The sequence below is a fragment of the Vicia villosa genome, unplaced genomic scaffold, assembly GCF_029867415.1.
Source record: "Vicia villosa cultivar HV-30 ecotype Madison, WI unplaced genomic scaffold, Vvil1.0 ctg.003515F_1_1, whole genome shotgun sequence".
NCBI lineage: Eukaryota > Viridiplantae > Streptophyta > Magnoliopsida > Fabales > Fabaceae > Vicia > Vicia villosa.
Genome location: NW_026706225.1, coordinates 50548 through 73083, shown reverse-complemented (window position 1 = coordinate 73083; position 22536 = coordinate 50548). Strand labels below are relative to the sequence as shown.

At 36.1% G+C, this 22536-nt stretch overlaps 2 protein-coding genes across 6 annotated transcripts; one reads left to right on the top strand and one right to left on the bottom strand.

The window, feature by feature from the left end:
• Window positions 1-2748: 2748 nt before the first annotated feature.
• LOC131641101 (YTH domain-containing protein ECT4) lies at window positions 2749-9726 on the top strand. 3 transcript variants are annotated; one of them, XM_058911424.1, is made up of 8 exons: window positions 2749-2905; window positions 3107-3156; window positions 3662-3794; window positions 5450-5526; window positions 5609-6121; window positions 6941-7468; window positions 8325-8537; window positions 9041-9726. In XM_058911424.1, the coding sequence occupies exons 1-8, from the start codon at window positions 2863-2865 to the stop codon at window positions 9395-9397; spliced, it is 1914 nt and encodes a 637-aa protein (XP_058767407.1). In that variant the 5' UTR covers window positions 2749-2862; the 3' UTR covers window positions 9398-9726. The 3 variants fall into 3 exon arrangements, with proteins under 3 accessions (XP_058767407.1, XP_058767408.1, XP_058767410.1); XM_058911425.1 differs by having other exon boundaries at window positions 2751-2905; window positions 3110-3156; XM_058911427.1 differs by lacking the exon at window positions 2749-2905 and adding an exon at window positions 2930-3009.
• Window positions 9727-14092: 4366 nt separating this feature from the next.
• Window positions 14093-20091, bottom strand: LOC131641099 (protein STRUBBELIG-RECEPTOR FAMILY 5-like). 3 transcript variants are annotated; one of them, XM_058911423.1, is made up of 18 exons: window positions 19938-20091; window positions 18886-18986; window positions 17969-18313; window positions 17740-17872; window positions 17583-17654; window positions 17399-17469; window positions 17240-17311; window positions 17079-17150; window positions 16912-16983; window positions 16776-16841; window positions 16536-16601; window positions 16152-16456; window positions 15801-16072; window positions 15403-15671; window positions 15127-15247; window positions 14885-15021; window positions 14635-14791; window positions 14093-14558 (listed from the first exon to the last, which is right to left on the bottom strand). In XM_058911423.1, the coding sequence occupies exons 3-18, from the start codon at window positions 18049-18051 to the stop codon at window positions 14430-14432; spliced, it is 2097 nt and encodes a 698-aa protein (XP_058767406.1). In that variant the 5' UTR covers window positions 18052-18313; window positions 18886-18986; window positions 19938-20091; the 3' UTR covers window positions 14093-14429. The 3 variants fall into 3 exon arrangements, with proteins under 3 accessions (XP_058767406.1, XP_058767404.1, XP_058767405.1); XM_058911421.1 differs by having other exon boundaries at window positions 17399-17464; XM_058911422.1 differs by lacking the exon at window positions 19938-20091 and adding an exon at window positions 19526-19670 and having other exon boundaries at window positions 17399-17464.
• Window positions 20092-22536: the final 2445 nt, after the last annotated feature.

Sequence of the window (22536 nt, the reverse complement as noted above, 5' to 3'; positions counted from 1 at the left end):
TAATAATTTAGAATATTAAATATGTGGCCAATATTTTGATAATTTAATTTTTATTTATTATTTAAAATATTTGAAATGTATGTATGGAATTTTTTGATATTGTTTTATTTTACTCTTTATAATGTAATTTGATTTTGAAAAAAGTAAATATTTTTATTAAAAAAATTGATTTTACAAATTGGATGGTGGCGGAGCGGGGATACCCGAACCCGTTTGGGACGGTTTGGGTTTTAATTCTCCATCCCCGTTTGGGTTTGGAGCAGGGAACGAAGATTGTTTGGAGACTCGAGTTTGGATTTGGGGGAGGTAAAAACGGTCCCCGACTCGCCCCGTTGCCATGCCTACAGCCGAATCTCCTTGATTTTTGTTTATAACTTATAGTCTTTATTACTTATAAAGTTAGAGTCAATTTCTACTTCTATAGCAACAATCAAACACTTTTTATAAGAATTTACGCACAATATGTTCTAGGATTAACTAGTCGATCTTACAAGTAACATTTTCAAATACTAATTATTGTTTATCAAAAATACGTATAAACAAATTAGCACACCCAGTAGCACCCTTTTGTACAAAAAAAATTAAAAAAAAAATCTTTTTAAGAAATATTAATTGTAGGTATCTTGTTGCTTCTTTATTATACATGTTTTGGTGGTGTTTTAAGGATGTTTTATCATACATCTCCAAGTAACTTTTTCTATGATGCATAACACATCCGTTTTTAATTTGATTGCTATAATGATTAAGTTATAAATTAACTTCATTATGATTTTTAATTTCACAGAGTTATAGTTGATCGAGGAAGAGATAAGAAATTTAACTTTTATTGAAATTGAGAATCTGTTGCAAGCAAATCGTAAAAGTTTGAAGGAATTTAAAGGTATATCGTATCCAAGCTCATATGTCACGAGGAACATTGACAACAGACTGATTTATGAAGAACACAATTATAATGCTGAAACTGAACGACGAAAATTCCATGATTTATTTCGTTCACTTACAGGTAGTTAATTTACTAGCAAAACAATCATATGTTCAAATTATGTTACTAAGACATAACAAGAATTTTTAATGATAATCTTTACATTTTAATAGATAGATGAACAACGTCTAATTTTTGATAAAATCACGCAAGATGTGAACAATCAAAGAGGAGAGGTGTTTTTTTTGCATGTTATGGAGGGACTCGTAAAACTTTCAGCTGGAGAACTCTATTAAGTGCACCGCGTTCGTAGAAAAAATTGTTCTTACTGTATTGTTGCTTCAAGTGGAATAGCTTCGTTATTATTACCAGGTGAAAGAACATCACACTCAAAGTTTAAAATATCTATGCCAACACTTGATAACTCTACTTGCAACATTGAGAAAGACAGTAAATAATCATAGTTATTGGTAGCAACTGATATGATAATATGAGACAAAACACCTATGTCTCATAAAAACTGCTTTGGGGCTTTGGATAAAATCCTTAAATATGTCATGGGCTGTCAGGGTCGTGAGAATATGATTTTTGGTGGCAAAGTAGTTGTTTTGGAGGAGATTTTAGATAAATTCTTCCTATTGTTCCAAGAGGAGGCCGCTCTGATATAGTTCATGCTTCAAATAGCTCATCTTATGTATAAGACTATTATAAGGTTTTAACTCGAACAAAAAATATGAGAGTTCAATAAGGTTCAGGGAATACAAGTTTTTCAGAGTTAGTTGAATTCTCAAAATGGAGTTTAAATGTGGGGATGATAAGATTTGTGATTCAAATGATGGTTTGGTAGATATAGAAGTTCCTCAAGAGCTATTAATATAAAGTTTTGAAGATCCTATAAGTGTAATTGTTGAGAGCACATATACCAATATGTTAGAAAATTACAAAAATATCAACCATTATGTATTACACCCGATTCCATGTAAAAACAGTTAAGTTACATTAATTTATGCATATAACAATGCTTATATCAAATATTGTTACTTATTTTTTAATGGTTTGATTTTATAATATTTTGAAGGAGAAGCGAAAAAGTATATGAGTTCTGATTCAATCGATAAAACGAAAGCCAATTATAGTGAAGCTTATGACGTTCTAACTCCATAATTTTTGTGTTCTCTAAGAAAATCAGGACTACTAAATCACATAATCAAACTAAAAGTTGAAACCCTCTTTATGCTGATGAGAAATTTGGATTAGGCCGGAAGATTATACAATGGAACAATATTATGTCTAGAAAGAACATGTGTAACATAATTACATTCCTCGAATGTCTATGCCACCTTCTGAATCACCATGGCCATTCAAGTTGATTAGAAGACAATTCCCGATCATTGTCTCATAACCAATGACAATTAATAAATTCCAAGGTTAATCACTTAATAGTGTAGGATTGTAGTTGCCTACTCCTGTTTTTAGTCATCACTGTTGAGAATATAACAAGTGTGAGCGTGGATAGAAATGTGGTGACTTGAGCATTTATAAATGGAAGAACCCACTCACCTATCACCTTAAGCTTTTAGGTGGAGAATTATTGTGTCTCATACAAAGGTGTGTTAAATATTGTATCTCCTAACCAATCGTTAGTTGGTCCAGTGGTGATTGACGCTGGACTTGGTAGGGAGAACTGTTAATTACAAATGTTAACTATTTTTTTTGACCAAAAAAAAATCTACAAATGTTAACTATTAGATTAGATTCAATTTAAAACGTATAATATATTTATTTATTTAACTTAAGCGGTCCGTTTACGCATGATGAAATGGTGTTTGTTTATTCCTTTAAATATAAAAAAAGATGTATTTCCTTATGAAAGTGTAATTGTAGGGCGATGTAAATGAAATCGTGTTTGAACATCTTTTCCTATTTATTCAGTCAGATTCATGGCGGCAACCCAACCACCACACACTGCGGATCGTCCCACCGGTACGTGATCCGATCTTCCTCTAATTGGGTTTAAATATCTCTTATTTTTTCTTTTAATTTTGGATCTGAGTAACAACAACTCGCGGTGGTGTTGATCTATCTAGGTATTTGTATTCTACCATATTTATTTATTTAGCAGAATTTGTAATGAATAAGGTGTTATTGCCTGTGTTTTTAAAACTATACTCATCATGGATGCAGCAGAACAAGAGATACCAACTGAATCGGATAACATGAAGGATCACTTAGTGGTAAATCCCTAACTTTTTCCCTTTTATGTTTCATCAAACAAACATATGTGTGATCAATCATTCATTATGAATGATCATAAGGTCAAGACATCCAAAATTTCTCTCACGACCTTCACGGGTTGTACTAATCTATTTATAGGCTGGTTAGTAGCTAGAGTAGAATCTATTGTAGAAAAGATTGTTGAATGCCGTCTTAGGTGGTTTTGACTTGTGAAGGAGAATATTATGTACATTATGTAGTTCAAATAGATGGGAGCTTATTAGAGGAAAATATCCAACGTCCGAACTCGTAAAATTAACCATAAAAATGTTATTCAAACTTGAAAGATATAACTATGTCTAAACTTACACATCCTCTCTCTCCTTCACCATATATATACACACGCACACACACAATATAACATGTATCTATGCATCTAATTGTGTCTGTGCGTTCTTATCAGCTTTTTTGGACTTCATTCATCCATCAATACCTGAGATTTCAATATCTTCTAACTCTTCTCAGGGTACAACAACTATAGGTCATTCAAGGGATATCACAAATCAGTCAGGATCTTTTGCTTCAGGCGGAGATCAACCTCTCTACCCTCCTAATGTGTATGCCCCCCAGGCCCAGGCCCAACCTTTCTACTATAGAGGTTAGTCTTTATTTTTTCATTTCTACAAGTCTTTTTTATTATTTGAAGGAATTTTTTTAGTTCTCTACTATTACATGCAATATACCATCTTCGGAAGTTCAGCCATTGTGTTTCTAACAATAATGATAACTGTAGATCTGATTGTTATACAACAATTTAATAATTGAAGTACCTTAGAATATTCCAGTATTATCAGGAGATACACATAACAAATACAAGTGACAGAAAAACAACAGAGAACATTTTAATCTAGTACATATAGCCGAGTGACCAATGGAGATACTAGAAACACAGACAACAGCTATATGCAATACTCTATCATCTCCTACAAACTCAGGGTGACTGCAAACAGAACTTCAGAATACCAAGTTTGTCCTGAAGATTGCAATACCTAGTCTTAGATTGGTGTTTGGTTGGGATGTACCAAGATGATCTTGAGCTAGTATGAGCAGTGTAGTCAAGATAGAGTGCTAGATCGTAAGATCGTAAGTGCCAAGCCTGAGAGTGCTACAATCAGAGAAAGATCGTTTTCGTCGCCAATGTGGTCCAGATCGAGCTTTTTGAGGAAAGATCATAAACAAACATGCTGGACCTTTTTCTTGGGCCAGAATTATAATTTTCATGTTTTTGTGTTTGTGTGTGTATAATACATATGAAATTACCATTTTTCTCTTCTGTACGATCTTACGTGTCGTGCTAACGATCCGAGTTTTACGATCTTTCACAAGCCGATCGATCCTACTTAAGATCTCGTGCTTGACTACAATACATTGAGTATGAGAGACAAGAGAATGATCCATCACCCTCTCACAAACAAAGAGATCCAGCTCCATATGTTTTGTCCAAATATACAAAACAGGAACGTGACTCAAAGCAACTATGCGTTGATTGTCTGAATAAGTGATAGGAGTGAAGAAAGAAACCCAAATAAATAAAAACTGAACCAAATAATTTATGCTGCAGTAGCTGCTAAACTTACTTAATCTCTACTAAATATGGCCACCGAAATTTGTTTCTTCAACCATCAAGGAACAAGCTGGACCAGAGTACAAGCAAGTATTGGAGGTTGATCTCGATGACCAATCAACATCACAAAAGGAACACAAACCTGTAACAACATATTGAAGATCAGTAACAACAGACTTGTTAAAAGAGGGAAAGTAACAACATCACTTTTAGGATTGAGTGTAACAAGGAAGGACCCTTGAACTGAAGAAGTGGGCCGAAAGCAATAAGGTGTCAACATGTCCTAAGATAAGGATTTATCTAAAAATTTAAAGATGATCTATATGATATAAATTTGAAATCCAATGGTCAATTTTATAAAATATGTATTTTTATCATCACTTTTAGTTTGCCTAAAAGCAAGAGTTCACAAAAAAATTAATGCTCGGAGCGATTTTTTTTTGTATGCACATTATTTTGTAACACACTTCAGGATATTTTTATCCTATTATTATTATTGATGATGATGCTGGTTTTCCCTCATTCGTCAACGCCACATATTATTGCCAAAGAGTTTTTAATTACAAAGCTGATATTGACAATAAAAATCTCAATTGTCTTTTGGTGTTTCTCTCTAAGTAGTGCATATCTTATTTTTGCAATGGCTGTGTGATGTTGCCATTGCTAATTTTTGGTGAATCTGATTCCAGGTTTTGACAATGGCAACGGCGAATGGGATGAGTATCCTTCATATGTCAATCCCGGGGGAATAGAAATCGGATCTCCGGTGAGAATCTGGCATATCTTACTTTTATGCATAGTTTCTGTTTGTTAGGCTAACTTCATTTTTTTTCCAATTTTTATATTAGGGTGTCTACAATGAAAATCAATCCGTTGTTTTCCATTCTGGATATGGCTTCAACCCACAAATGCCATACGGACCATATTCCCCAGTTACCTCACCTTTGCCTTCTGTAGGTGGAGATGCACAGTTATACTCGCCTCAGCAATTTCCATACACTCCACCTTATTACAACCAGCTGGTTCCTCCGAGCTTACCATATCTGAATTCACCTACTCCAGTTTCTCAGCCAGAGTTAACCAACCTCTTAGGTATTGACCAGCAAGTTGAAAGCAATTTTTTTGGACCAAGAGCAGGCTATCCTTCCATGGGATCTTTTGCTAGAGGAAGCTTTCCTGTAGCCCCTGGTTCTTTCAACTTTCATGAATCTCAGCAAGGATTTGATGGATCAAGATCTGGTGGACTCTGGTCGGATCCCTCCAAACCTTCAGAAAGGCAGAGGTCTTTGATGCCTCTATCCTCATCTGTTTCTCAACAGCCAATTGGCTCAGTCAGGTCATTTGGGCCTAGTGCTGGAATGGTTTGTTCTATTCCATGTGCATATCATGCAATATGTTATATTTTTCTAGTACTCCCTCCGTCTCATAATAAGTGTCTTATTTGAGCTTTGCGCGGTTCTTAATAAAATGATTAGATGTGTTGGTTTTAATGAAAAAATTAGTATCATTTACTAAAGTACCCTTATTTATTATAGATAGTGGAGTAGTTGAAAAACGTGAAAGTTAATGTATAGGGGTATAGTAGTGGAAAAAAATAATAAAGGTTGCATTGATATTCTAAAGAGACATTTATTTTGAGACATAGAAAAAATGCAAATGAGACACTTATTACGAGACGGAGGGAGTAATAATTAAGTTTTGAACTCTATTAATACAAGAGATAAACCCAAAAGAGAACAACAAAGTTTATGGCTTGTTCGGACACTGCTGAATTTCATAAAGAGAGCTTATTATACAAGCTTTTTTCGAAAATATAAAACAGTGATAATATGACTAAAGTGCATCTTAAATTTACCCGCCCCCTTGCCTTGGCAAGAGTTTTACAGCAATAGGTTTTCCTTTTTTTTTTATCTTTTGGAAAGTAGTTTGACTGGCAATGCAGAGAACATTTCAGTAATTTTTTAATCATTTAATTGGTAAAAGTGGGTTCTGTTATCTATTTTTTTTAATGCATCTCGAGTCCGAAGTCCCAAAAAGTTATTTTACCGTTTTCGGAAGGAATTTCTAAATTGTAGTTCTACATGAGCTATTGATTATTACCATGCAACAGTTTGAAAATGTAGAACTAGTCAGAAAACAAAATTATGGGTTAACAGAGTTGACTATCCCCTTATTTGTAGGCTTCTCATCAACAGCGATCATTGTATGGGTTTGGATCCAGTTCAAACCCCTATGGTAAGGGATATCTCTCTAACACCGGTTCTAGCTTTGGAGGATCAGGCATTTCCGGCCTTAGTGCTAATGATAGGAGCTTCCTTTCTCTTGAAAATAGCCGACGGCACAGCAGGGAAACTGCTTCTCTCTGCAGATGTAATGGTACTCTTGATATCCTTAGTGAGCAAAACCGAGGACCAAGAGCCTCAAAGCTGAAAAATTATATATCATCTGAAAATAATTCTATCGATGGTAGTAAGAATAATGCATCTACTGCCAAGTTCCAAGATGAATCACTCAATCGGCCAGATTTTGCCACCGATTACAGGGATGCCAAATTTTTCGTCATCAAATCTTATAGCGAAGATAACGTCCACAAGAGTATTAAATACGGTGTCTGGGCAAGTACACCAAATGGAAACAGAAAGTTAGATGCTGCATATTGCCAAGCAAAGGAGAAACAAGATGCCTGTCCGATTTTTCTCTTTTTCTCGGTAATCTTCTAATATCTGTATCTCTGTGTTAGCACTAATGTTGCACTACCATATTCACCCTACTGTAGCTGTAAATAAGTATCTATTTCCTGTAACAAATCTTGGTTCAGAATATTTTGTTTATTTTACAATGTTGTATAAACTTGAATGTTGGGTGGTGAAAAGACAAATGAAATAAACCTAATATCATAGAGATGAAAATATTATGCTTGGTGAGTGGTCACAGGATACAAGACAATATAGAATTAGAAATACCCCCATTGGAGAGAAAATTAGGCTAAGCCCCCATTGTAGAAAATGTACTGGAGTATCATCTTAGGCAGATTGAGCATCTATGAATAAGGCTTGTTGAAGAACTTGTTAGAAATGTTGATCAAAATGTTGACCAAGGAAAGCTATTAGTCAAATCATTGAGAAAAACTTTGAAATAAATGGTATATTTTTGGATCAAATACCTGACAAGGCTTTATTGCATCAATAGATTCATGTAGTCAATCTCCCATGGTGGAAAAAAGCATGGTTGTTTATTGTTGTTAACTTAACAGGGGTTTGAGAGAGCTTTTTGGAGATGATACTTTTTTTCAGCTTCGTGAGCTTTTGATGCGAAGGAAGAAGTGATTATTTCCCATAGAAAAATTGTTTCCAAACAAAGGTTAAATGTGTTGATGAGGAAAAATGTTGTCAAGTAATACTTGATATATATTTATCATATTATATTGCTTTAGCAATAATTTCATCGGGTAGACCATATGATGCTCCTTGAGGTTGATCCTAAGTTTATATAGTTTCACTTTATTGCATTGCTACTGTTTCTTTCTGATATGACTGCCATAAAAAATGTGACAAATGTTTCCAGGTAAATGCTAGTGCTCAGTTCTGTGGAGTAGCTGAAATGGTTGGACCTGTCGATTTTGACAAGAACGTGGACTTCTGGCAGCAAGATAAGTGGAGTGGGCAGTTTCCTGTGAAGTGGCACATGATAAAAGATGTTCCGAACAGTCAGTTTCGTCACATTATTCTTGAAAACAATGATAACAAGCCCGTTACGAACAGTCGAGATACTCAGGAGGTAGGAATCTGTTGATCTTTCATTGTGTGACTGAATTTTGCCTTTGCACTATCCTGCATATTGTCTTCAGAAGCTTTGTTAAACTTATAATAACAACCCAAACCTAATATCTTTTTATTTCCAGTTTTAAAGTATGTTGACATTTTTGTTAGAAATTACACCTCGAAACCCGGTTGCATTTTGTTTGAGTAGCCGCTGTAGTCAACCGTGTAACTCCAGTAAAAACCTAAACATGCCCTCAACTTATATAGTCTTCGCCTTTATTCTTTGAATATTTGCTCATTTCACCCTAAAATTGTTTTGCTTTATATTGAGTTTGAATATTGGTGATAGTTAACTTTGATGTAGCAGCCATCGTTGACTAGGTAGCATAGCGTTGCACTTGTCCGGCCTTTATTCACGTCATCTCCCAAGTTTAGTTTTTGTTGTTTTATTTCACTTGTATTTTTCTTATAAATAGACTGTAAAGATAATTACATGCAGCTGATTATTCCTCCTTTCAGGTGAAATTGCAACAGGGGATTGAAATGTTGAGCATTTTTAAAAATTATGAAACTGATACGTCCATCCTTGATGATTTTAATTTCTACGAAGAACGGCAGAAGGCTATGCAAGAACGAAAGGCAAGGCAGCAAAGTAGCGTGATGAGTACTGGATTAGTTGGGGGAAGTGAGCATAGGAGTTCTTCCGATAGTACTGGTGATTTCATCAAGCAGGTGTCAGAAAACTTTGCTCTAGTTGTCCGCTTAGACGACAACAATAACCAAGTTATTGCTGCCAACACTGATGGCCCCACTGGTAATGTATTTAAACCCGATGAAGGCATTTTAGTGAATGCCTCTTCAATGCAAACCAGTTAGGAAGAATGTGATCACATCAGCCGACTACGCATAAAAGTCGGGATCATGCTTGCTTTATCTTGTTATCTTTTCCAACAAGGCAGTGTTTTGATGCCACCGAAATCACCGGGATACCCCATAAGAGGTGGTTTTGCATAAAAGAATGGGTTTCTTATATGATACTAAGTTTTATTGAGTGAGTTGACTTAATTGTTTACTCTGAACTCTCTTACATTACACATTCACTTATTTAAGAAGTTAGGTTTTTTTCCCTGTTGAATAATTTTGGGCTTGTTAGGGTCTGATTCATTTTCATATATATATATTTTTCGTTTCCTGTTGAGCTTTAATTGTAAAAATGTCAAAATCTTCTTTTTTTTGCTTTCTGTTCTGTTCTCCCATATTTACAAAAATTCTTCTATTTGTTTTGGTAATGACATATGGTGATCCTAATAGAAACACCATTACTCTGGGCATTATTTTGTTCACCACTTATCTGATATACTCGCAGGCGTTGCGACACTCAACAACATTTCAACTCTCCAATTAAACTCTGCTGCAATATTTTGCTTAACTGCCTACTCCTACATATTTAAAGCAAACAAGTGAAATCCAACCAAAAATAGCATCTAGTGTGTTTGACTAGAACCAACACTAATTCTTCTATTACTTGACCGTACAAAGGCATCTTACCTATTTCTTATAGTTAGAATTCAAAACTAAATAAAAAATTAGCTTATAGAAATATTATTAGAGACATTTGTTTTCAGTCAACTGTCTGGTGTCAAAGTTCCTAACATCGTCTAGCTGGGCGTGCAAGTAAACAAGACATGCAATTCCCCAAGAGTATTCATGAATATCGTCTAACTTTGTGACGTATCTTAGATACACGACATTAGTATATTTTGTACTCTTATCAACAAAACTAGTCGTGTTAATCAAATATAAAAAATAAGTCTAAATGATTTAAAGTTGATGATTCTTTCTACACTCATCATCATCATCGTGATAAAAAATAAAGCATGTTAAATGATTGATGTACAAACTCTATAGCCTTTTAAATCATGCATGACATCCCAGCGAAAATCCCAAAATACCCCTGCTTCGGAAATGTACTTCCGAAGCGTTTTTTTTTTTTAAAAATTTCCTTAATTCGGAAGTGCATCTCCGAAAACACCTCATGGGGGGTGTCTTCGGAGATGAACTTCCGAAAACACCTCATGGTGAGTGTCTTCGGAGATGAACTTCCGAAAACACCTTTGTTCAGATTTTGGGGGGTTTCGGAAGTTCATTTCCGAATTATGCAGAAACTGTGTTTTTTTTTATGTTTTATCTAAAACAGTCTCGCATTTTAATTAAACGTAAACGCCAAATAAAATAAGCAATAGATAAACTGAAAATACTAATATGATAAATAAAAAAAAAAAAAATACTAATCCGATAAAAATAATATATACAAACCGAAAAAAATAAAAATAGTGTGTTAAAGATACAATCCGATAACAAAAAATATATAAACCCGACCACTACTGGGTGTGCCTAAACCTCTCGCCCTGAGACCTCCTCTGCCGCGTGTATGTCGCCGCACGGCCCGCATCAGTGACGATCATCTCCATCACGGCGACTGCCTCTGGACCGCCCCGCTCCACGATACCTCGATCCAACGCGTCCTGCCCAATCATCGATATCCGCTGGCAGATCGGCATGAGATCAATGGCGTGATCATCCTCGGCCTGCTGGTTCTCCAGGATCTCCTCGTGTGCTGGCCTAGGAGCGCCGGGAATGTCGGGTCTCAGAAGAGGATGTGACACCCGGTAGAACCATGTGACGTATCCCTCCTCACTGTGCCAGTCCTGGGTGACCCGAGTGAGACGGTACTCCAGCGGTACCACATGATTCTCCCAATGCTCCCATATGGCAGTGAGCTGCACTCGGGTCACAGTGTCGGGAGCAGCCTCAAAGGGTGACCTGGGTATCCGCTGCACGAATCCAAACTGACGCATGCACCGCTCAGGGAGATATCGAACCATGATGCCTGTCCCGCAAGCCAACCAGCCAGAATAAAGTGCAATGCCGTCAAAGGGGACAATCTGAGCGTAGTCGATGAACGGCCTCCAGGTGACGTCGTCGTGCAGAGTGCGGTCCAGGTATCCACGGTATGGTCCCACCGCATCGTTACCCCTCTGGAGATCGTATCTGGCGGCCCTGGGCAAGGCGTCCACGTACGCAGGATCGAGGTGATAGCCGTGGATGTGGGAGAAGTAGGAGATGATCCAGCTCTGAAACAGAAACAAATTAATGTATTAAAATTAAATACGAAACATATATAAATAAATAAATACGATAATGTATTAAAATAAAACGTACCGTAAGCAGTGTGCAGGATCCGACCAACTGCCTCGTCCTCCAGTTGGAGGCCTCATTCAGCTTCTGGTAGAGATATGCCAGAGTAGCTGACCCCCAGTTCCACTGGTGAACGGTATCCAGGTCCATGAAATAGCGGAGGTAGGCCACGTCGACGTACCTGGCACTCTTGTCCACAAAGCATGCAGCGCCTACCACATGCATGTACCAGCACCGGAGAGCGCAGCCGCGGTGGTACTCCCTGAATAGGTCGTTACCCTCCTGCTCGGCCTCGGCCGCCGCGTCTAGGTGGAACTCAAAATAGAGGCTCAGTGTGTTGAACCGGACATGACACCCAGAAGTCGAGACGCACTCCAGGTGAGCAACCTCGTGCGGCATGCCCAAATAGTGCATCATCCACTCAATGGCCTCGACCCTCTGGATCCTGGAGTGGTCCAACAGCCACCCCCTGATGGGTAGGTGGAGAAGACACTGGACGTCATGCAAGGTGATCGTCAACTCCCCCACCGGCAAGTGGAAAGAAGACGTCTCCTTGTGCCAGCGCTCCACAAATGCCCCCTGCATGCCGGTGCTGATGGTGGTGTACCCGGTCATGCAGAGCCCGCTAAGCCCTGAACCTCGCACATGGTCGTTAAACCACTGAGCTGCTGGTTTAAACAGACCGAAAATCTTCCTGGAGTGGTTCACCATTTTCAATGGCTCTTTCTCCTGTTAAAAAAAAAACAAATAAGCGAGAAATAAACGGTAAAATTATAAAAAATGGTGACAAATAAACGGCTAAGTTAAAAAAATACCTCTCCCTCCCAGATCCGCCGAGCGACGTGATCCTGGTAGTGAATCAGCAGGGAAGTGTCAAAAGGCCCTCCCGGATAGCTATCTACCTCCTGCTCCTCCCGCTCCTCCTCCTCCCCGACTGGAGGGTCAACATCCGGTATCACCTCCTCCTCATCCTCATCCTCCTCCTCTCGCTGGCGGGAAGAAGATACCCGAGCCAGCCTACTCCTAGAGCCTGAAGCAGATGAACTCTCCACCAAGTCCTGTGGAACGCGCACACGGCGTCCCCGGCCCCATCCCTGGGTCGACGCCAACTGCGCCGCCGCCCGCTCGCGTCTAGCCGACGCAGTCTGGGACTCCGTGCCCTGTCTGATGCGTGCTGGCTGGTTGCCTGACATGTTCCTGTAAACAATCGAAATCGATTAATATGCGAGACAAATGAAAAAACAAAAAAAATGCACTTCTGATACAGTTCGGAAGTTCATTTCCGAACTGGGATGGAGGTGTTTTCGGAAATGAACTTCCGAAACACCCCTGCGCAGAGCTTTTCTGCAACCTTCAATGGCAGACCCCAAAATCAAAATTCAAACCTATGTATACACATTCTAAACATCCTAAATATCACTTTAAACCTAACCTAATACATTTTTTGCTATTTGTAAACACCCTAATATACATTTTAATCATAGATCTTAAAATCAAAATGCTTACCTATTGAATAGATTGGAGGACTTTAGAATGTAATAGAGCAAGTAGATGGAGCCTTTGAGGTAGCTTGGAACTGGTTTGCACAAAAATCTCTTTGGGGTTGAGTTTGAAGAAGATTAGGGTAAATGATTTGGGGGAGGGGGCTGTTTTGCTTAATCTGCAAAATGCGCAGTATTTCGGAAATGAACTTCCGAAATGCTGTTTTCGGAAATGAACTTCCGAAATAAGTTAAATTTTCCAAAAAAAAGGCGCTTTCGGAGATGCATCTCCGAAAACACCTTTTTCTTACATTTCGGAAATGCATTTTCGAAGTCAGGGGTAGTTTGAGTTTTTCACCAGAGGTGGACTAGAAGGTAGGGAGGTGGCCAAAGAAATTTTCCCAATTTATCCTCCTTAGGATTAGTTCGCAAGTCTTAAACTAACATGTCTATTTCCTCGGACATATGATCATAGAATTGTTTAATAGTTTAGTTTGTCTCTGATAGGAGGATGAAGTAGACATGATACATTTTTTTCAAATGGGGTTCATCTCACCCATATGAAATGATGATATCTTAAAATTCCATCTTTCAACAAATGTTGACGACGGGTCTATATATGTATATCCATTATGTGCATCATATTTCTTTGTACTAGATCTTCTTACTTTTCAGTTAGAACTGTTAAGACAACAAGTTCATATAAATTTACTAACTTTTGTGATATGAACCATTTTCTCCCATTTATTTTAAAAACTATTTTCAATGACATGCATCAAATTTCGGTTAAAAAAAAGTTTTTCTAGTTGATAGTTCAAATCACAAGCCTTTTGTTTTGTATAATCTTGATAACACTAGTAAATTGATAACATAACAAAGAAAAAGTTATTGTCTAAAAGCATATCGAATATTTACTAATTAAAAACTTACAATTTTTCTCAACAAAAAAAAAAAAACTTACAATTTCTCAAATCTCACCTAATAATACCAATAAAATTGACCCCTTCTATGGTGTCCAGAACCTTTTTTTGTTTTGTTTTCACACCCCTGATAATTATCTTCCTAACCAAAGTTGTCTCCTGAAAACAAGTCTTAATAATTTTGCACAAACTTTTCTCATAAAACCTACAACTAGTTTGAAAGAGTAAAATAAAAAACATTGAAAAATAACTGAAAATTCTATGGACAGTAGTGTTATGGACAAATATTCCCATTGAAGAACTTGAGTCTCAATCATCAGCATCATCTATCCGACCAAACACACCAAGATCTTCTCTCATTTTCAGACTTGAACGCTGAACTAATCGCACCAATGCCTGAACCACCTCCGATGCAGGTGGCCGAAATTCAGGTTCAGACTAATACAAAAAAGCATACAGTTAGTATAAGTGCATATACACTTGAATAATGTAGATATATCCTATTCAAAGTCACCTGAACACAAAGGGCGATGATATCAGCAAACCGAAAGAGTGATTTAGGAGGGTAAAGTCCCCGCAATGCAGGGTCTACCATTTTTTCCACAGCAAGTATGTCATGAAGCTGTGGTGTAGCCCAACGAACGAGACATTGCTCTGATTTTGGCCTTGAACTGAAGATACAAAGACAGATACGAACAATACTTAATCTCAAACATCAAACATGGAGTAGAATATAATATTGCACAATAAGAAAAGCAACTTACCTGTCTAGAGGCTTTCGACCTGTCAAAAGCTCGAGCATCACTACGCCAAAACTGTATACATCGCTCTTCAGGGTATAGGCTGATGGTTTTGTGCATTCTGGTGCATTGTATCCTGCCCCGAGATTTTGGCTTGTACGCTGAGTAGAAACAATACAAATATTACTATCACTATTTCCACAAGGAAAACTAGCAAACATCGAAAGAATACACAAAGCAAAATACTTATAGTAAGGATGCCAAACCTGGTGGAAGGATGCCAAACCATAGTCTGAGAGACGGGGATTCAAATCTGTGTCAAGCAAAATATTGGCAGATTTGATATTCTTGTGAACTAAAGGCGGAGAACAACTTTCATGTAGGTACCTGAAAGTAAAGAAATATATGCAAAATCGAAATGAGTCTAACATCGTCATAAAATAGATGCTTATTTATTCACATGCAGGAATAGGTTATGCATAATGTCATAATAAAAGTTATATCAAAATTAAAGTAATATTTGGTAGATTTAGAAAACTAACTCAACAGCCCGAGCAGTTCCCAATGCAATTCTGATTCTTGTGTTCCAAGTTAGTGGTTTGCTGAAGTCATCTGATAAGTGCAAAAAGTCATGGAGAGAACCATTTCTGAAATAATCATATACTAACATATGCTCCTGTTCTGAACAATAACCAACAAGCTCAGCAATATTTGGATGATGAAGTTTGGAGATGCTTGATAAAATCTGAGAGAATTCCTCAGGACGAGCCCCATCAAAAAATGAAGGGTTGATTTTTTTTACAGCCAATACCTGATTTAAAGAAGAAAAAGTGTAAGGTTTAGGTTTCCCTCAGTTTACTGGAAACACATTTTGCTCATTGGTGATGCTTAGCCAATCTTATGAATATGTCATGCGCATGCATAAACTAACAGAAAGTACCTTTCCATCGGGATATTTGGCCCGATAAACAGGTCCAAGGTTTCCTTCACCAAGAAGTCGGCCTGAAGCGAAGTTACCAGTACCATTTTGCAACTCTCCCAATGAAAAAGGAGTACAACGAACCGACGTGCTTCTTTTAGAATTTAGGCGATTTGCAAACTCGTTGTCAGTAAAAGTTTGCACACAATCAGAGGCTGATGACCTAACACCAGTTGATGGATTTTTTTGTAATGCCTTTATGTCAATTGCAGTGGAATCCATTGCTTTAAATCCTGTCACCAATATAACATCTGAAATCAGTTATATGATAATTTCAACTCCATATAGGCCATTGTCATAATGTCAACTCACCGCTGTATTCTGTGCAGTCATCAGGACCTAAATCTTTAGACAACTCCTGAGATGCAAGGGGTGTAAAAGATCTGTGCTGGCTATGCCTATCTTCATCAATAAAATGAGAAGAAGGTACAGATGACCTTCTTCTTTTAGTAAGAGCCACAATGAGTATGATTACAATCAGCACAGCGAAACCTATTCCGGCTATAGCTACTCCAGTTATAACCGATTTTCCAGTCTTTTTCTGAGCACGCTCGATAGGAGGTGTACCGGGGGGAGGAGGCGGTGCTGGCCCAGTTGACCAAGAGTTTCCTCCAGTTCTTTGTAATTAAAAATATAAAATTAGAAAAACAACCCAAGCATGCATCCTTCAATGAATAAGTGTAACCAAGTACTTACCTCAAGCTAGTTATATCCTTTAACGACTCGGGAACCCAACCCGTAAATTTGTTGTTCTCAACATTCCTGTTAAAAATCAAAACAGCAGTAAAATTTAATGTTCAACCAGTTGGATAAGAAATTTCAATTCACTATATAATTTCAGGTTTGTCAATCTTGACATTGCTAATTCACATTTTGAAAATTTAAATATATGAAGGTACTAGAAAATCATTCTAAGGCGGGTAAAGGCGAACTTACACATCGTCAAGTGGAAGACGGGCAAGGCCATTTATTGAACCAGTGAGTTTATTATTTTGCAGATGTCTGTAAAAAAAAGAAATAGAAGTTAACAGTGCCGTTGTCAAATTAATAGTACGGGTGATTCATTTCTTACATCTTCTTTAGGCTTTTGGCTGATTTTAAACTCTGAGGCAGGTCTCCTGATAGTGAATTGTATGATACATCCCTATATTGTATTTCAGATTAACAGTCAATAGAAATTTAACGTATGAAGGAACCTAATAAACATTAAATCCTTGGCAAAATTAAGGTTGCACTTACAATTGTTTGAGTTTACCGAGGCTTGCAAACATATCTCCCAGCTGGTTATTGAGCTTATTATGTGCAAGATTTCTGCAGACATAAAATAAAATAAAATAAATGAAAAGAAGAAAAAAAAAAACAGAAAAATTAAGAATAAAAAAGAATTGAAGTTTGGTTACAGAGATTCGAGATTCTTCATCTGAGAAAAGGAATAAGGTATACTTCCGGTGAATTGATTCTTAGAAAGATCTCTGCATATATATAATACATGAGATGAGATGAGAGGAATGATGAAATGGGAGTTGTATATATAGAAAGTTAGTTGGTTAGTTAGTTACATGTTACGAGCATTTGGAGGGAGTTGATATGGTATATCGCCGTTGAAATTGTTGTTGCTCAAATCACTGCACTATGAAAAATGAATGCATGACATTTAAGTGATGATGTTGTGGGAATGCAAATGAAAAATGAAAAGGAAATGAAGGATGATTATGTATGAATATGCTGGGGGAAGGGCCTCACAAGTCGGTAACTGATTTCAAGTTTGCCAATTGGTAGCCCATTGATCCGCTTAGATCCATGTCCGCTAAATTTCTGTTGAACAACACAAAATAATAATAATCAATGATGAATATATATATTATTATTATAAGATAGAATAGAATCAGATGATGAATACATTTCGGTGACAGATGAAGAAGAGCATTTGATTCCTTCCCAGGATTCGCCACAAGGATCGCCTCCGCTTGATTTCCAACCAGTGAGTTGGGAAGGAGAATTCAAGCTTGTGTACATAACATTGAGGGCCGCAACTGTTTTCATGGATTTTGAATAATATTATAATATATTTGCATGGGAATTAATGATGATATCCAGAATAATAAAAGAGAAAAAGAAAAAGAACGAACCATCTTGTGAAGAGGTTTTGCATTGAACAACAACAAGGGTGGTGGTTGAGGTTGAGGAGAGTAAAGCAATAATCCACAACCATGGGAGGGAATGGTTGTGGTGCATGTTGGTGTTGGAAGCCAAAACAAAACGCAGGAAGGATGATGGAAGAAGAAAAGAGAATGAAGGTAATTAGATTGAAAGGAAAAGAAAGAAAGAAAGGTGATATGTTTGTTGTTCTAAAATTAGGAGGGAAAAAGGAAAACGGGTATATACAGGAAGGAAACTATTGGAGGGCTCCCACTCTTTCACGGACCTGCTTCTGCACCCGCCAGTATATTTATATATGTCTTCTACCTACTCACCTAAACGACCAAAGGGAATTATCTATATCTTTTTGCTAAACATTATAAACAAAATTACATTCCAAAACACTAAAATCATGAATTAGATGATACTATTCTATATGTTATCAAATCATGTATTATCTAATTATTTTGGGAACATTCTTATATATTTATTTTTAGTAAATATTATAATTCTTTAGTAGATTTTATAGTTAATATGATTTTTTATTTTATTTTTATTGCATGACATTGTAGGTTCTTAGAAGAAATAAATTCAAGCAAACCATAAGTGGCTTTAAAATAGAAGATGGAGAAGAAATAACATTTGAAAAAGCTACAACAACATTGAGAAGAGGCACACATCACTTAACAGCATTGCAAACTAGTGATGGATGGTCACTGGCCGGCTCAAATTGCAGGTCCTTTATTTTTCATTCCTCCCTTGGTGAGCACTTACTAGTACTCAATATTAATTTAATTTGTTTTATGTAGGGATTGGTTAGTGTTTTTGAAGAGATGTTTGATAGAATTCAATAGAGATTGTGTCTAAGATATCTGTATGTAAACTTTAAGAAGTTTAGTAGGGGTACCTTAATCAGAGGTCTGGTGATGGGAGTAGTTGAGGCGACCTATTCTCAAGCATGGATAAAGAAAGTGAATTCAAAGGCTTGAGAGTGGTTGATAAATGTTCCTACAAAATTATAGTGTAAGTATGATTTTAACATATATCTTAAGTGTACTACTGAATAACATCTCTGAATCTTTTAATGCAACAATATTTGGTGCTAGGGACAAACATATTCTAACAATGTGTGAATGGATTAAGACATATTTAATGAATAGAATTTATGCAACTGCTACTAAACTAGAAAGTACATAGGATAATGCCAATTCCTAGAAAGAGAATATTGGATAAGGAGGTCTATATGATTGGGACATGGACTCCATGTTGGTCTATGGATGATAAATGGGAGGTAAAACATGCATACAACACTCATCAATTTGTTGTTGATGCTGAAAAAGAACTTGTTCATGTGAGTTTTTGGGATTTAGTAGGTATTCCATGTAGACATGCATATGCAACATTAGCATATAGGCAACAAAAACCAGAGGACTATGTGGATGATTGCCACTCTAGGAAAAAATATGCTTTGACATATAGTGTTCCAAAAAGCCCAATAAATGGGATGGATATGTGGCTAATAGTTGAATCAGATGACTTAAACCCACCTTTGTACAACAAGGGACCTGGCAGACCAAAGAAGTTTAGGTTTAGAGAATTGGGTGAGGGTGGTACAAGAATGAGGAGAGTTGGAGTGACCTATAGATGTATCAAATATGATCAAATGGGACAAACTGCTGCACAAGTAAGGCACAAACTGCTGCACATACAAATGAACAAGCTGTTGCACATGCAGATGAAGTAGCTGCTGCACATGGAAATGTACTACCAGATGACAATGCTGCACATGCAGATGAACTACCAGATGACACTACTGCATAGACAAATGAACTGGAAGATGCACAAGTTGACAGTGCTGTAGGAACAAATGAACTACCAGATCACGCATGAACGCTGTGGTCAAACCAAAACTGTCAAGAAAGAAGAATTTCCAAAGATCAAGGAAGACTGCACCTGTACCTGCTACTAATGATGAAAGGTTTTATGAGGTATATGGAAAGAATGAGGATGAAGCAACTCTTGCTAAGAAGGTGAAACATGAGCTACCCAAAAGATCAAGTGATAGGTTGAAAACTTTGAAAATAAAGTCAATCAAAGGGTCTGTCTTACGATTATGAATGCTTTCTCTTATTCACACTTAATGTTTCACTTTAAGTATTTTCAAATTTCTACTAGTGATATCACACATAGTCTTCTCATCTTCTTTTTCAAGTACATCTCACATCTTCTTCTCTAATCTCTCATTTTTTATGATCTTTCTTTTTCATCTTATTATTTTTATTCTATTGTTCTCTATTCCAGTTATGTTTTTGATGCAGCTCTTTTTTTCCAATCTCTCCTCTCTTCTGATCTTTATTTTACATCTTCTTTAATATTTCATCTTCTCTATTTTTTCTATTTACATCTTCTTTAATATTTCATCTTCTCTGTTTTTTCTATTTCATTATAATTTTTTTATGCTACAATTTAATATTTTTAACTCCACTTTTTTCTAATATTATTTTTGTATATTAAATGAAAAGTTGTTGTCCAAATATGATGATTTTTGTTATTATTTGATAACTCATAAATGACTAAACACAAATTTATATTGACATTTATATGTGTATGTATAACTCAATAATTTTTTTATAAAAAAATCAAATCAACTGAACCAATCAAAACCGCATTAGTTTGATTCGATTTGATTTTAAAAAGTCAACCGAACCGAACACTCTATTCTTTTATCGTTCGAATGATTTTTTAGTTCAAAACCGCCTAAACCGAATCATGATTTTACCTATAAATAATTGGTATATTTAAGTTGTAACTCTATTTTAAGTGTGATTTGATTGTGCTTCCACAAAGTTCCAAACTTCATAATCAAACTTATCCATTGCTGTCAAGTCAAGACTAGAACGTTGCATCACCTCATGCCACTTGTACTTTTCTCTGTGATCTTAGCTTATTTATCCTTTACTTCTTTTTTTGTGATCATGTTTAATTACTTGTTTAGGTTTATGGACCACCTATTATGGCGGCTCACAATAGACACGACCACTCTAACTAGATAATTTGTTCATGGCTTCTGACGGTTGCTTTCAGGCAATGGAAGAATGTGGGAGGAGCTGGGAAATAATTCGCCTTGAGTTGTAACGGTGGTTCTAATAGAACCAGCATGTGTTATTACCAAACCAAATGTAATGGCAATTGACAAAAAAGTTTACAATTATAGGTGAACAGAAAACTAAACTATGGGCAATTTTTTTTCCCAATTTTACGGTGTAATTGTCATCTCTGAATACTTAAAATTATTCTCAGAGATGCATCTTTAAACGAATCATAAATTATTTTTGTTAAAATTTATTTTAGAAATATATCTGCGAATATTTCTGGAGTGTAATCGGAAGTGCATTTTAAAAAACACTCCTGAACCTATTTACCAAGCGTTTTTCATAGAAATTTATCATTTAATCATTCAGTGAAATTTTTTAGAGATGCATCTTCAAAAATATCAACTGAGAAATTGAATATATCACCACCTTACATGATAATCTTTTCTCATACTTCATACCTCCTCCATAACCCAAAACCCTTAAAAAAAATTCATTTCAATCAACTTTTCGACTCCAAATCATCATTCATCATTCTTGTGTTTTATCACATCAAATGAAGCAAAAGAAGCTACAATTTAAGGTAAAAATGAATGTTGGGTTCGGAGATGTATCTCTGAATTTACCTGCTATATATTTTGGAGATGCATCTCCGAATTTGTTTGTTGCTGTGATTTTTTAAACATTTTTTCTGCTTTTGTTCGTATTAGATATGGTACAATCGGATATGTTTCCCAAAGTTATTGTAAGTAATGATTTAAAATCAGATGAAGTGAATGATGATGTTAAATCAGATGAAGTGAATGATGATGTTAAACTAAATGAAGTGAATGATGATGTTAAATCAGATGAAGTGAAGGATGATGTTAAACCAAATGAAGTGAAGGATGATGTTAAACCAAATGAAGTGGATGATGATGTTAAACCGTGTACAAGACCTGTTAATGCCGAGATAGACGCTGGTCAATAGTTTATAGATGAACTACTCGTTCATAACAATATATAAAGTTAAAATTTCAATTATCAATTATCTATGTAATGTTGAATGTTTTAATTTAATGTCAAGTTGTTATGGTTTGTAGAGCTTGTTCATATTCATACTGCTTTTGTTTTTTGTTTATCATTTGAAGTATCAGAGCTATTTTCGAATATACATCTCCAAAATATATTAGATATGATTTTGAAAATGCATCTCCGAACTAAAATTAAATATACTAATAATGAATATGTACGAAGATACATCTTCAAACTCTAGGGACATCTAGGGACATGTTTAGGTTTTCCCCAGGATTTGTGAGAGAAAAAATTGCCTTTTACTAAACTTTAATTTCATGTTGAATAAACATTAATTGAGGTTGACAATGCCCTAGTTTTAGTTAGCATATGATATAATACTTAGAATACAAGTAAATATATTATTAACATACCAGCCAACATATATCTAAATCATGTAAAAATTGATAAGA